Consider the following 12638-nt stretch of genomic DNA (forward strand, 5'->3'; position numbering starts at 1 on the left):
GGCCTCTACGAAGTATTAGCACCTGGCAGTACAGTGTGCAAAATAAGCCCAACGACGAGCGTCATTAAAGAACCTTCCAAACCTGAAGTACGGGTCAGAAATTCTGACATCGCCAAATTTGGAACGCGGGCCGAACGGGAAACAACTTTAGCACAGTACATAGACAGACGCCCAAAGAAATTAAACGAAAAAACTCTGGAACAAAAAATTCAACACCATAAACGAGATCTTTTTCAAAAATACTGGAGAGAAGAAGATAAAGCGAAACAGAAAAAACACAGACGATGTAAGTGTTATTTCATCGGCACGATCCTGTATATCTACAGCTAGCAATGTCGCAAGATCATTGAAAATGAGAGTACCAAAAAGAAACCCGAAATACGATGAGGCATTCAAAAACCGACCCGACCTTACACAAATATTAAATTTTAGTCCAATCGCGCCGCAAGTGGTATCATCTGATATAGCAGGGCCATCTGGAACGCAAACAACCTCCTCGACTCAAAAACAACCCACACCTATCTTGAGAAAGACTTCGAAACGCAAAATCACGGTCAGCGATACATCGGATTCGGATACGTCTTCTATTAGAAAAAACAAAAGGACACTGAAGAGAAAATCCCAAAAATCGCAAACAATTGTCGAAAAAGTTCGTAACACAGAAGGTTACACTGATTACCAAGACACTGGCATTGCGGGAGGATCAAATCAAGGAGATGAGTACTCGCAAAACCAACCAAGGGAGATGACAGTTCTCCAGGACGAAAATGCTGAAAATAGCGACAGCGAGTAATCTTGGATAAAGAAACTTTCATAAACTTCTATTCTATCTATTATTTAATATTTTATTACTTACTAACCGGTGAATATTTATTAATTTTCTGATTTTAATCTAGTAAATTAATTTTTCCTCAAGAGGGGGAAATGTCATACGGCAATGGATACCCTTCATGTATCCATATCCGTATTTTAAACTAATTTATTGTTGTATGTTCCTTTTGAAGGGCGAATGCCATTTTTAGTTCAGTGCTATATACTTCCTCCCATATTTAGCAGTTAAGTCTGTTCATCCCGTCTGTACCGGATATATACTCATTCACGTTGTAAACAAATAAAACTTTACTTCCTTTCTGTATGATTAAAACCTGAACAAACTTTATTTCATAATCTGTATTATCATTAACTTTCATTCTCCAATTTGTAGCGCTAACGCTCAGTTCAATTTAATCCTTGCAAAATACCTCTCGTTTTAACTGAGTAGTTCAGTTAGAGTCAATCGCACCGCGATTGCCAAATCTAGAAAGGCTTTAGTTGAAAGTAACAACTAAATCGTCCATTCGCGACGCAAGTGCTTATCTCAGTACTTTCAAAGACATTTGCGATTCAATTGACTATACTCCTTGTGTAAGAGTATAACAGAGGTGAACACGGACAAAATCCAGATAGAAGTTTGCCTGTTTCCGTAAAGCAAGAAAAGGAATCCCACGTGAAATCTTGTCAATTTGATCATAAGGCTGTTAAATACACAATACAAATATTTGCTTTAAATGTTGGACACATGCCCAAATCGACCAAATATAATGAGAACAGCTAGCTACTTGCTTCTTTTAACCAAAACCTGGCAACTTTGATTCTGAATTTTGCAGAAAATAGAATACTCAATGTCAATTCTTTGTCGGTTAATCTAAATTTCAAGAGAAACGGATATCTGAATAGTAGGAAAAGTGGTCTTCAAACATGTTGGTTTACCGTCCAACTTATTGACAAAAATAAACGCACAAAATGAAATTTCACTTGGTAAGCTACCTGTTTTATAAGCCAATTTTAGTCAACATAACCTTGGCCGTTTCTTTTGATTTTTATGTCAATCGACACATAAACTTTATTAGACGTTTAATAGATCGATTTTAGGATATACTGACAAGATTGCTTACAGAGTAAATCTAGATATTAGTTGGCCAGTTTTCCATAAGCAGCTGTACTTTGGGTAAAACGTGAAAATTGTTCAACTTGCTCATAAAATTGTTGAATTCACAATGCAAAATCTTGCTTAAATTTATGAAGACATGAGCGAGTTAAACAGATTTCACGTGGGTATCAAAATACAGATGCTTATGAAAAGCTGGCCAATTCATATCTGAATTGACTCCATAAGTAAACTTAGGATCATATCTTAAAATAGATCTATTAAACGTCTGATGATTATGAATCGATTGATATAAAAATGAAAAGAAACGGCCAAAGTTATGTAGACTAAAACTCGCGCATAAACCAGGTGGTTTACCATGAGAAATTTCATCTTGTGCGTTTACTTTGGTCAATGAGTGCATGTACTTCAAAAATTGCGTAAACAAAAAGTTGATCAGTTTTGCGAAAGCAGCATTAAATTGAGTCCAACGTGGAATTCTTATGACCAATGGATGAATTTCTAGAATTTCTATGCACCCCAACCCAAACTGGTCATCAATTTCCCGTTTGCGGTTCATTTGATATTGGAAAGGCGCTCGCCAGCACCAGATTGAGTCGACGATAAGCAAAACCAGCGATACCAAGCGATACAAAAACCAAGCGATACAAAAATTTTGTTGTTTATAGTTGCAACATCTTGCCATGCTCCTAAATTTTCTTAGATTGATGACTGCGGAGGGGCGAGGTATCATATACTCATCCATTCCTCGTGTTTCTTGAGAATGATGTAACAGCAGCATGAAAATTGGAAAACTAAAAAAATTATCTAACGAAAACTTTATTTCTATGTCTCAAATTTTGAAACTTGGTAAGAAAGTATTTGGAATTTCCTTAAGCCATCCTTGTCATGTTTATTAAAAATGAAGTGTTTGGGACTAATAATAAAGGAAGAAAAGGTACTGACCAAAGGCGTATCGATCAGTGAACGGGATATGATCAACAAACTTAACAGGTGTCCTGATTACAAAGGAACAGCTACCAATTATCCGCTTTCGACTGAACTAAAACGAGCTGTTCCTGAATTCCTCTATCCTTGGCTGTACAAATCAAACCTTTTCTACCTGGAAGTTGCATTCAAGTTAGTATGGTTTTGTGTTACTTTGTTATCAGAAAAGCGAGGAAATGGGCAAAAAATATATTTTTTTTATTATAGCTGCGAAGCTGTAAGCTGAGCGTAACTATATTGCGGTGATCTTGGTTTTTCTTTTTGTTTTGTCCTCTGAGGCTCTTTTTACGACTCGAAAAGAAGTTGTCGTATTCTCCAGGTTTGTGTTTGGTTTGATGCCATTCACAAGGCATTCGGTTTCAATTTTTTAATAGCCGCACAGCGATAGCTGGGGCTATTATTGGCCTTTTCCTGTGTTTTTTACAATACAATGAATTTGAATTGTATTGGGGCGCTGTCTTTTTTACGACTCGAAGAGGAGTATTGGTTTTCTTAAGTTTTTTTTTTTACCGGAAGTACTATTCGTTCAGACGCTGTTTTGACCTAAAAGCGAAAGTGAGAAAAATTGCCGTGTGAACTAATTTTTTCTGAGCGAGAGAAGTTTTTTGATCATGCGCTGCGTTTAGTGAATGACTTTTTGACTTTGAAAAGTAGTTTTTGACTGAATAGCACATATAGATAACCGTTTTTAGCAGTTTTTTCGTCTAAGTGGCTCATTTTTTTGCTTGTAATTTGGTTTTTTGTAGAAATGGTTTTTACTCGATGCTGTATTCAAATTTAAACCTCGGAAATTAATAGAACAGTGTTTTGTAGAGCCTGAAAACAAGTTTCAAGTTCAAAATTGGCATAAATTTCTTGATTTTTTAAATAATTTTGGGCTTTTTTCCTATTATTTTCTTCATTTTTGGATCTTTTAGCCGTCTTTTTGTCAAAAATCAGTCAATATGACAACTTCCCGTTGACAATTCAAATACTCAATGCCTTTTTTTGCCTCGATGTAATTTTGTTTTATAAAATTGTACATATGCTAATCCGATTTTGGTAGTTTTTTTTCCTATTTTTCTCAGTTTTTTGTGTATTTTGGTTTTAACTACTAGAAATATTCTTTTTGTGCAACATGAGGGGCTTTAATTTCGTTTCAATAAAACGTGAATAATTTTTTAGCGTTAAATTTTTGAAAAACAGTTAATTTTTTTTATAAATGCAGTTCTAAAAGTTTTTTGACCTTTTTTTTGCAAAATGTTTCAAAGTTTAGTATGATTGATTTCTGCTTTTTCTTTTTTTGATCTGTTCCGGAGGATAAGTTTTTGTCTCGGATGAATCGTTGTCTTTTCTATGTCTCGAATGCTGCAAAATGAAATGGCGTTTGTTTTTCTTAATTTTTTAAATTTGAATTTTAAACTTTCAAAATTTTGATTTGAACTTTCAAAAATCAAGAATTAGTCTTTGTTACGGAGTTCCTTAAATTGTGTCCATATTGTTTACATTCTAGTTTTTATCATTCTAGCTCTGTCCTGGCACCTACATTTATACTTGTTATATTGAGTTTTTCAGTTATTAACAAATTGAATGATTTCGGCTTTTTCTTAGATTTTCGTCATTTCTTTGTGTTGCAATTGATTTCATTCAACATAAGGCGGTATCAAGAGTTTACTAGAAAGCCTTTTCCAGAATTTCTACTTATTATTTTTTATTTTATTTTTTTTCCGACTTTGGTTTTGTTCTTAATCATTTTTTGCCTTAAAATATTACTCTGTTGCTTTTCTATGATTATTGTAATTTTTGAATTAGTTTGAAATCATGTTGTCTAGCATGTATTCTAGAGGAAAGAATTATATGATATTTTTTTCCTAATTGCAGTGATGAGAAATCTAACTGTAGTAGTTTACTGATTCCTAACTTTGAGCATTTTTTTTTTGAAAAATTTAATTTAGTTTCTAAGTTATTATTATCTGCCGTTTGCTTTAATGATCTTTTTGAGATTAGAATCATGAATTATTTGAGGGCACTCGATAGCCTGGTCAGCTTTTTGAGACTCTCAGTTCTTTGATTATCCTAATTATTTTGTACTTATCCTTACCAAACGTTTTCAATAATAAATATTTTTGCGGCATTTTGTTTCTCTTGGTGACAGTGGTTTAAATTTCACCAATTTTTAGATCAGACTGGGGGTGGGGGGGGGGGTAATGAGTTTATGGTTTTTTAAAAAAGGTAATGGTTTCAGCTGCAATTAAGGTTTTTTGTCAAGTTTTTACGCTTCGAGTCGCTTCCGGAATTCTTCCGGCTATGTTTTTTTTTAAGATCTGTTCACACATTTTCATGATTTTTAAGTCAAGCAAAAAAACGAGTGGTTTTGCGGTGTGAAATTTTTTTGCTCTAAATTTAAAGTGGAGTGAGAGAACGGTGTTTGAACAAAATTTCGCTTTCTCGCTAGTGGTTTTTTGTTCACATGCGGCAATTTCAGTTTGATTTTTACTGTTTTTTCAATTTTTTGGATAGGGTTTTTTTTAGAAATGGATTTCCCAATCCATTCATAGTCCGTTCTAGGTCTAGTTTTCTGTTTAGTCAATGAAAATTCTTTGAATTGTACGTCAGGACTTGTCCTGCTATGTTTTCTTTTAAGATGTGTTCACACTTTTTTCAATGACTTCGATCGTTCAAAACGAGATGAACAGGTAAAACCCAGCGGGCATTAAGTTTCATTAGAGGCCCAAAGTGGGCTTTAGTTGTCCTTCAAGTGCTAATAGTGATGCAGCTGCTGGAATGGTCTTAATTTAAGTTTAAAAGGTCATTTTTAGGAGTTTTTGGGCTCAAAATGGTGCAATTTCTCAAGTTTTTGTGATTTTTTTTGAGTTTCTTTGTTTGATTAGACTTAGGTGGAAGTTTTTAAAAGTTGATTAAGGTCGTTTGCGACACAAAATTGCTCGTTATGACCCTTTTATGAGCTATAAGTTTTGGTACTACAAACACAAACTCGCAAAAGTATACTAATTTTTGCAATTTTTTTCAGGTTTTTTGAAAATTTTTGTCATTTTTTGAGATTTTTTAGCCCTAAGTGCCACAAAACTTCCTCTAGAGTTTGATAAAGGGTTTGTTGATAGATTACTGCATAGTTTGTAGTGGTAATGAAATGGTTATCAACTTTTTGCCATCATGAATGTTAGCATTTTTTGACAAAGCTTGTCAAAAAATGCTAAAATTCAAGTTGTTTGAGTCCCAGAAAAAATCTTTAGCGGTTGGATAATAAGTTACTAAAAAATTTTTAGTCGCCATGGAATAGGTTTCATTTTTTGAATATCACAAATTTTAGCAATTTTTTTGACAAAATTCGCATTTTTTTTCAGGTTTTTGAAAATTTTCGTCATTTTTTCAGTTTTTCCAGCTTCAAGGACCAAGCAATCTCCTTTAAGGTTTGTTAATAGGGCACTTCATAGCTTCTAGTAACAATAGGATGGTTTTTAACATTTAAGTGTCTCGAATTTTAGCATTTTTTAAAATAAAATCTGCAATTTTTTTAAGGTTTCCTAAATTTTTTGTCAGTTTTTGATATTCGTCCATTCTCAAGTGCGAGAAAACCTATTCCACGTTACCGCATGGTTTTTAGTTTCAATGGATTTGTTTTCAACAATTTAACCTTTCGACTTTTGAAAGTTTTTCAAAACATTTGTATTTTATTTATTTTTTCTTGTCTCAGTAGACAGGTAACCTCATTCAGTGTTTGATAGGATGTTATTAAATTATTTTTAAATCCTCGGGGACAATTGAATGGCTTTCAACATTTTAATAGAACGAATTTCTGTTTTTTGAAGTTTGAAATGTTTTCTAAAAATTATTGCCTATCGATCTATGAGGCAATGAGTTTTTTAAAGCTTGGAATCGGGTTACTGGATAGCCTCTAGAGAGAGAAATGATTTTGAAAATTTTTATATAACAATTTTCAGCAACATTTTCTCATAATTTGCAATTGATTTCTTTTTTAAAAATTTTTGGGTTAGTTTTGAGTTAATCATCAATCTTCAAGGGCCAATGGATATTTTTCAAGGACCAATGGATAATATAAAACTGGACCGATTTCAGAAACAAAAATTGATTTTGAACTTATTTTTGAAATAGGTATTTTTAAAGGGAAAAAATTTTGCCTTAGGTTTGAAAGCTTTGAGTTTTAGCAATGAGTATATTTTGTTTAGTGTTGATTCTTTCAATTTCTCAATTTTTTGAGATGATTTCGTTTGTGTTCTGACTGGAATTGTTCAATTGATCTGCTGGTCAGGTAGAGTATGTCTGAATTTTTCTTTCAATTCGTTGAATTGTATTTCAGGACTTGTCCTCCTATGTTTTTTTATTTCTTCGTCAAGATTTTTGTTACGACCATATGACTTGACAACCACTTCAAATCTGCCTTTTGATCATTCGTTCATGCAATTTCAACTGAAGTTCGTGCGTGACGTCATTTTTTGCTCTTCGTAGGGCGAGTTTTTTTTTGTTCATTCGCGTGATTAATTTTTTGGTCACACTTGACTTACCTCACCCTCAGAAATGACTACTTCTTTTTGAAATTGACTTTTATTTACTTTAATTCAAAGAGATAAGGTCAAATGGGTCTGTGTGACTCTAAATGAAGGTTACTTGAGAGCAGCTAATAGAGGCAGCAAAAACATATACAGATTTTAAATCCAAATATAACATATCAGCATTCAATGAAAAGACACATTTTTGGTCTGTCTTTATTACTGTTTTTTTTTGAAACTGCGGATCTACAAAGCTAATGCGGCTATTTTCTGGCAATCTGCCGGCTATGTTTGAATTAGTTGTTTAAGTGGTTTAGGTTGTCTTTCGATTTAATTCATTTTTATTTTGAGTTCTGTTTGTTGAAAGAAAGACATAATTCTGATTTTTTTTTCTGATTTTAAAGAGTCCCAGAAATAGTATTCGGGAGGCAACGTCTTAACATAAAGCAATTTCTAAACATTTTTTCCTTTTTCCCTTTCTTTCTTCAGTTTTCTGCATGTAACGCTTTGTTTTTTTAATAGCAGCGAAGCGATAGCTGAGGCTATTATTGGCCTTCTCTTGGTTCTTTATTTTGTAGTCAATATTTTTGTTACGACCATATGAGGTCACAATCACTTCAAATCTGTTTTTTGCTCATAGGCTCATGCAATTTCAACTGAAGTGCGTGCGTCACGTCATTTTTCACTGTTATTGGATCGAGTTTTTGGTTCAACTGCGTGAAAAAATTTTTGGTCAGACGTGAGTTATTTCAAAAATGACTTCCTCACTCTAAAATTGACTTTTCTTCACTTTTACTCAAAGAGATAAGTTCAAGTGAGTGCGTGTCACTCTGATTGATGGCTATTTGAGAACAGTGAATAGAAGAAGCATTCGGCTAAACAAATTCTTAATAAAAAATAAAATCTCAGCTTTTAATTAAAAAAAAATTTTTTTTGTCTGTTTTTTTACTATTTTTTTGTGACTTCAGATCTACGAAGCTATTGCGGCTATTTTCTGGCAATCTGCAGCTATGTTTATCAGATGGTAGTCAATTATTGACAGATAGTCATCCGTATTGCAAGCTATGTTGCCAATAGTTGTTGTAGAGTCGCAACTTTAAGAAATTTTTCAGATTTGAATCCATATATCAATTTTGGCTTCACTCATGTCTTCATTTTAACACAGTTAAGTTTTGAAAAAGATTAATGAATTGTTTAATAGTCGCATTTCAACAATTATGGAGATGATTTGGTTGAAAAATGATCAAAATGTGTACATAGATCTTGCAAAAACAGCTGGAAAATTCCATAACTGACTCGAGGCAAACATTCAGCCACACCCTCACTAAATTAAATTAGCCTTTTAAAGAATTCACTAAACTTTTCGAAAATTCAACTTGACATTTGATCACATTTTTTTAAAAGAATATTGAAGACAAATTGAAGTTTTGACATTGGTGACACAGAAAAAGACAAACAGCGTGAAAATTTTTGCTCTTATTTCAAAGAAGACTGAGATAACGGTCTTTGAACGAAAACTTGATTTCTCGGTATTGGTTTTGTTGTTCAAATGTGACACTTGGACGCTGTCTTATGTGACGCTTGGAAGCTGTCTTTTACTTGTGGCCATCTAAAAAATGTATCTCCAGGTAAAATTTGGAGCTATTTTTGCCTTTTTGACTGTTGGATGCTTTTTAGTAGTTTTTTGTAATCATATCGTTTTTATTTTTGTCTTCCCCTTTCCTCGGTTTTCTCTGCATATAGCGTTTCTTTGAGTTTTATATTGAATGGTGGTCCGTTTTTGAATGAAGATGATTTGTTTTGAGTTATAGTTTTGCAAGTGGTTTGGGTGGCGCAATTTCGGATGGAATTTCATCAGATATTTTTCGGATATCTTTTTGGTCGTTTTCATGCTATCTTTCCTCTGTTATTGTTTAAAAAATGGATCAGAGAATGCTTTGCATGGTCATCCTATTTTTTGAATGGCTGGTTGGGGCCTAAGGGAATGTGTACTTCGAGTTGGTTCCGGAGTTTTCCGGCTATGTTTTTAAATTTGATTACATTCAATAAACTGATAACTTCCAGTTCTTACATTGTGAGCTCAAGAGCTGATTGTATAGAAGCAAGAGATTCATGACAGTGAATTTTAGTTCTGATTACCAATAAATGACCTTTTTATGACCATTGGAACACTGTTTTTTCTCAATCGAGAAGTTAACAAACTCCGAGTCGAGCTCGACTCACTTAATATTTTCAAGAGAAAAATATCAACCTGGCCTGAATTTTTAATCAGTTGCTTGTAATTGCAACAGATGCATGACTAGTACCACATGCCACCACGGACCTTTCTAATATCTCGCGCTATTGTTTTCTCCCAATCATTCATTGGACAACAATGGTGGCAAAAAAGTCTAGGTAATAAGTAGTTCAATCCAAAAGCCATTGTTTTAAATGTTTGGATAAATCAACAAGAATTTTTAAAAAGTACTACAATAAAACTCAGCAAATGAACTGTAATCTGATATTTCCGTTGATCATCGGAAGCAAAGGCTATTGGAAATTATTGGCAACGTGTGAGCACTAAATGCACAAAGTAACAAAAGAAAACGTAGACGGCAAAGTTTTTTTGATGCACTTTGCCGGTTTTTGTCTGATGTTATTGACATCAAAATTGGTTTATAAGTCACCAACGGTCGCCTAGAAATCCGCAAGATCATTAAACCGAAAACAATTTTTGTCTTAGGGGTACAAACTGTGGAGGTTACAAACGGAAAAGATCCGTTTCTCTTATTTTTTTGCGCACTTTGGGCACCTATCATACAAAAGTTATTTTCCTTCCATAGTTTCTTTTTTTTTCGTCATTGTTCTGCATGATTTCCACTTTGGTGATACAATTTCCAGTTTCAGCACTTCTCTTACCTATTTTTTTTCTTTTTTCGTACATAATTTCTATATTTTCAAAAGCTTTCTTACAATTTTCGGACACCTTTACAGTATGCTTGAACAGTATGATTGACAAAAATTGATGTAGAGTTTAGTTTTTCTTGTACTTCGCAGAACTCTTATAAAAAGATCTTGAATTTTGATGAAATAATTGACACCGAAATAATTTACTGAAAAAGCCGAATTTCTGGAAGAGAAGAGCGTGAGAGTTTTGTGAATTATATGTGCTCAATAATGTGAACAGAATGCGATGACAAGTGCTGTTTTTTTCAGCACATTCAGTCCTGGAACTAAACATTCAACACATTGGGCTTTTTTCTGGATCTATTCTGTTTCGCAAGAAGAATATAGATCCACTTTTCTCACATATTTTCCAGGCACTCAGTAGATTTCTTACAAAATTATCCTCACATACGCAAACACGTCGATCCGGGGTGTTTTGTTTTAGCAAGAATGGTGAAGCAGGACAATACGAACTGACTACCAACTACAGCATAATCTGCCTTAATGACAGCAACGTCGATTGCGAGACAACTGAAGTCAATGTGCAACCGATGTTTGTTGTGACTGTTTATGATATTGACGAAAATATTCTGCATAGTACTTTTGTACATCACGCAGACCAATTCAAAGTTCAAAAACAGCCCATGGACTTCAACCCCGAAACTCACCCACTTTTTGTAGTTAACATGCGTTACCATGGCAACTTTATAGTGAAATACCCCGAAAGTGTTTACAACGCATTTATATCCAAACTATTATCACTTGAGAAAGAAGGAAAAAATGATACCGATCGATTTTTCTCAACCGACAAGCGACTCAGTTTCTTCGCTCTCGATATGCTCGATTTATCACTGATAAATAAGATCAAAATGACATACGTGTTCAAACTTCTGTCAATCGCGCATGCATGGCATAACATTATGCAAAAGGCATTGTTTAGTCCCTTTGATAATTTCTTTAACGCCAGACTAAATATGTTTAAGGACTGTCTTAGTGGCTACTTTCTATCTTACGTGCAAGAAAACGATCCAAACATTGAGAATTCTGAAATTGTGCGCAAGTTTAGATGCAGATTAGATAATAAATCGGACGATTGCCAGTACGATAAAGTGAATATATCGAAAATCGATTCCTGGGGTGTCAAGATTTGCGCAGATTGGACTCAAAAATGGAAGGGAAAAATGCAAGTGTACCTGAAGGATTTCAATCAACAGGAAGGATTTGAAGACTAGTTACTATAGTTTAAAATTGTTATGGTTAAAATAGTTTAAAACCCTGTGGTTATAATAACTGTTTACTGTTAGCCCACTTGAGACACAAATGCCCTCTTTTCCAGTAGTCATAATAATGCAGCTATTTTTTGCTTGAGTAAAATTTCACAAAAGCGCTCTTTCGCAATAGTCATTACCACTAATCACCCCCCCCCCCCCCCCCAGGCTGCTCTAACGAGTATCAATCGTGACGTCGAAATAGCACTGAGACGTCGAAACCCTCCAAAAAACAAAGAATAGCTGCATTAATTTATGCCAGAGAGGGGGACAAGTTTGGGGAGGGGTCTATACTGAGAGCCCATTTGTGAATCGATGCAATTTTCCCTTTTATCCTTTGAGAATCTCTTGTACAGTATAACAATAGCGGGGACTACCGATCATGGCAAAATAATATCAGCAAAGGGGTATGAAAAAGTATCTATAATGAAAATCCCGCACCTCTTCTACTACCACGAAACGATGATGGTATGAGGAAGGAAGCAGTTATAAAATAACATTTTTGTCCGTTTTCGAATAGTTTAATGTTTTTATCTGTTATCAAATAAAATTTTATCAGTACACTTTATTTTTCCCCTCTCATCTCGAAGTCATCATTAAGAAGATTCCTCTATGATAAAAGCAGAAAATCAAGAATCTCCAATAAAAAGCTGTAATTACAATCAAAGGCGAAAGTAAAGCACAAATACTTGGGTCTTTCCCATAATAGCCTCTCCCTCCCTCCCCCCCCATAATGGTATAATTACCATAATTGGGGGGGGGGGGGGGGTAAAGGTTATCTGACCAATAAGCTTACTGATGTCAGATAACAGCATAAACGAGTACATGACTGAATCCAAATGAAACCTTCTAAGGAAGAAAAATTAGCAATGGCCGAAATAAAAATCATAATATGTCGTTGAAAATATAAATCGAAGCAGTCCTGCTACAATTCTCTGATAGTTCCAAACTATACAGGATCTGTTCTGATATTCTAAAACTCTGATGTGATCATGATGGGTTTTGCTGCAGGTGAATCCTCTT

The 12638-nt window shown here is 34.2% G+C and overlaps 2 protein-coding genes across 2 annotated transcripts in view; both read left to right on the plus strand.

Annotated features, from left to right (window-relative positions):
• Positions 1–12638, plus strand: part of LOC142351790 (protein cornichon homolog 1-like) — a 460935-nt gene that overhangs the window by 76804 nt on the left and 371493 nt on the right. The window lies entirely within an intron of this gene.
• LOC142351943 (uncharacterized) lies at positions 2839–11650 on the plus strand. The gene is made up of 2 exons (XM_075404219.1): positions 2839–3046; positions 10793–11650. Exons 1-2 carry the CDS (start codon positions 2901–2903, stop codon positions 11577–11579), a joined length of 933 nt encoding a protein of 310 aa, XP_075260334.1. The 5' UTR covers positions 2839–2900; the 3' UTR covers positions 11580–11650.

This window comes from Convolutriloba macropyga, chromosome 13 (assembly GCF_964194025.1).
Source record: "Convolutriloba macropyga chromosome 13, txConMacr16.3, whole genome shotgun sequence".
In the NCBI taxonomy this organism is placed as follows: Eukaryota; Metazoa; Xenacoelomorpha; order Acoela; family Convolutidae; genus Convolutriloba; species Convolutriloba macropyga.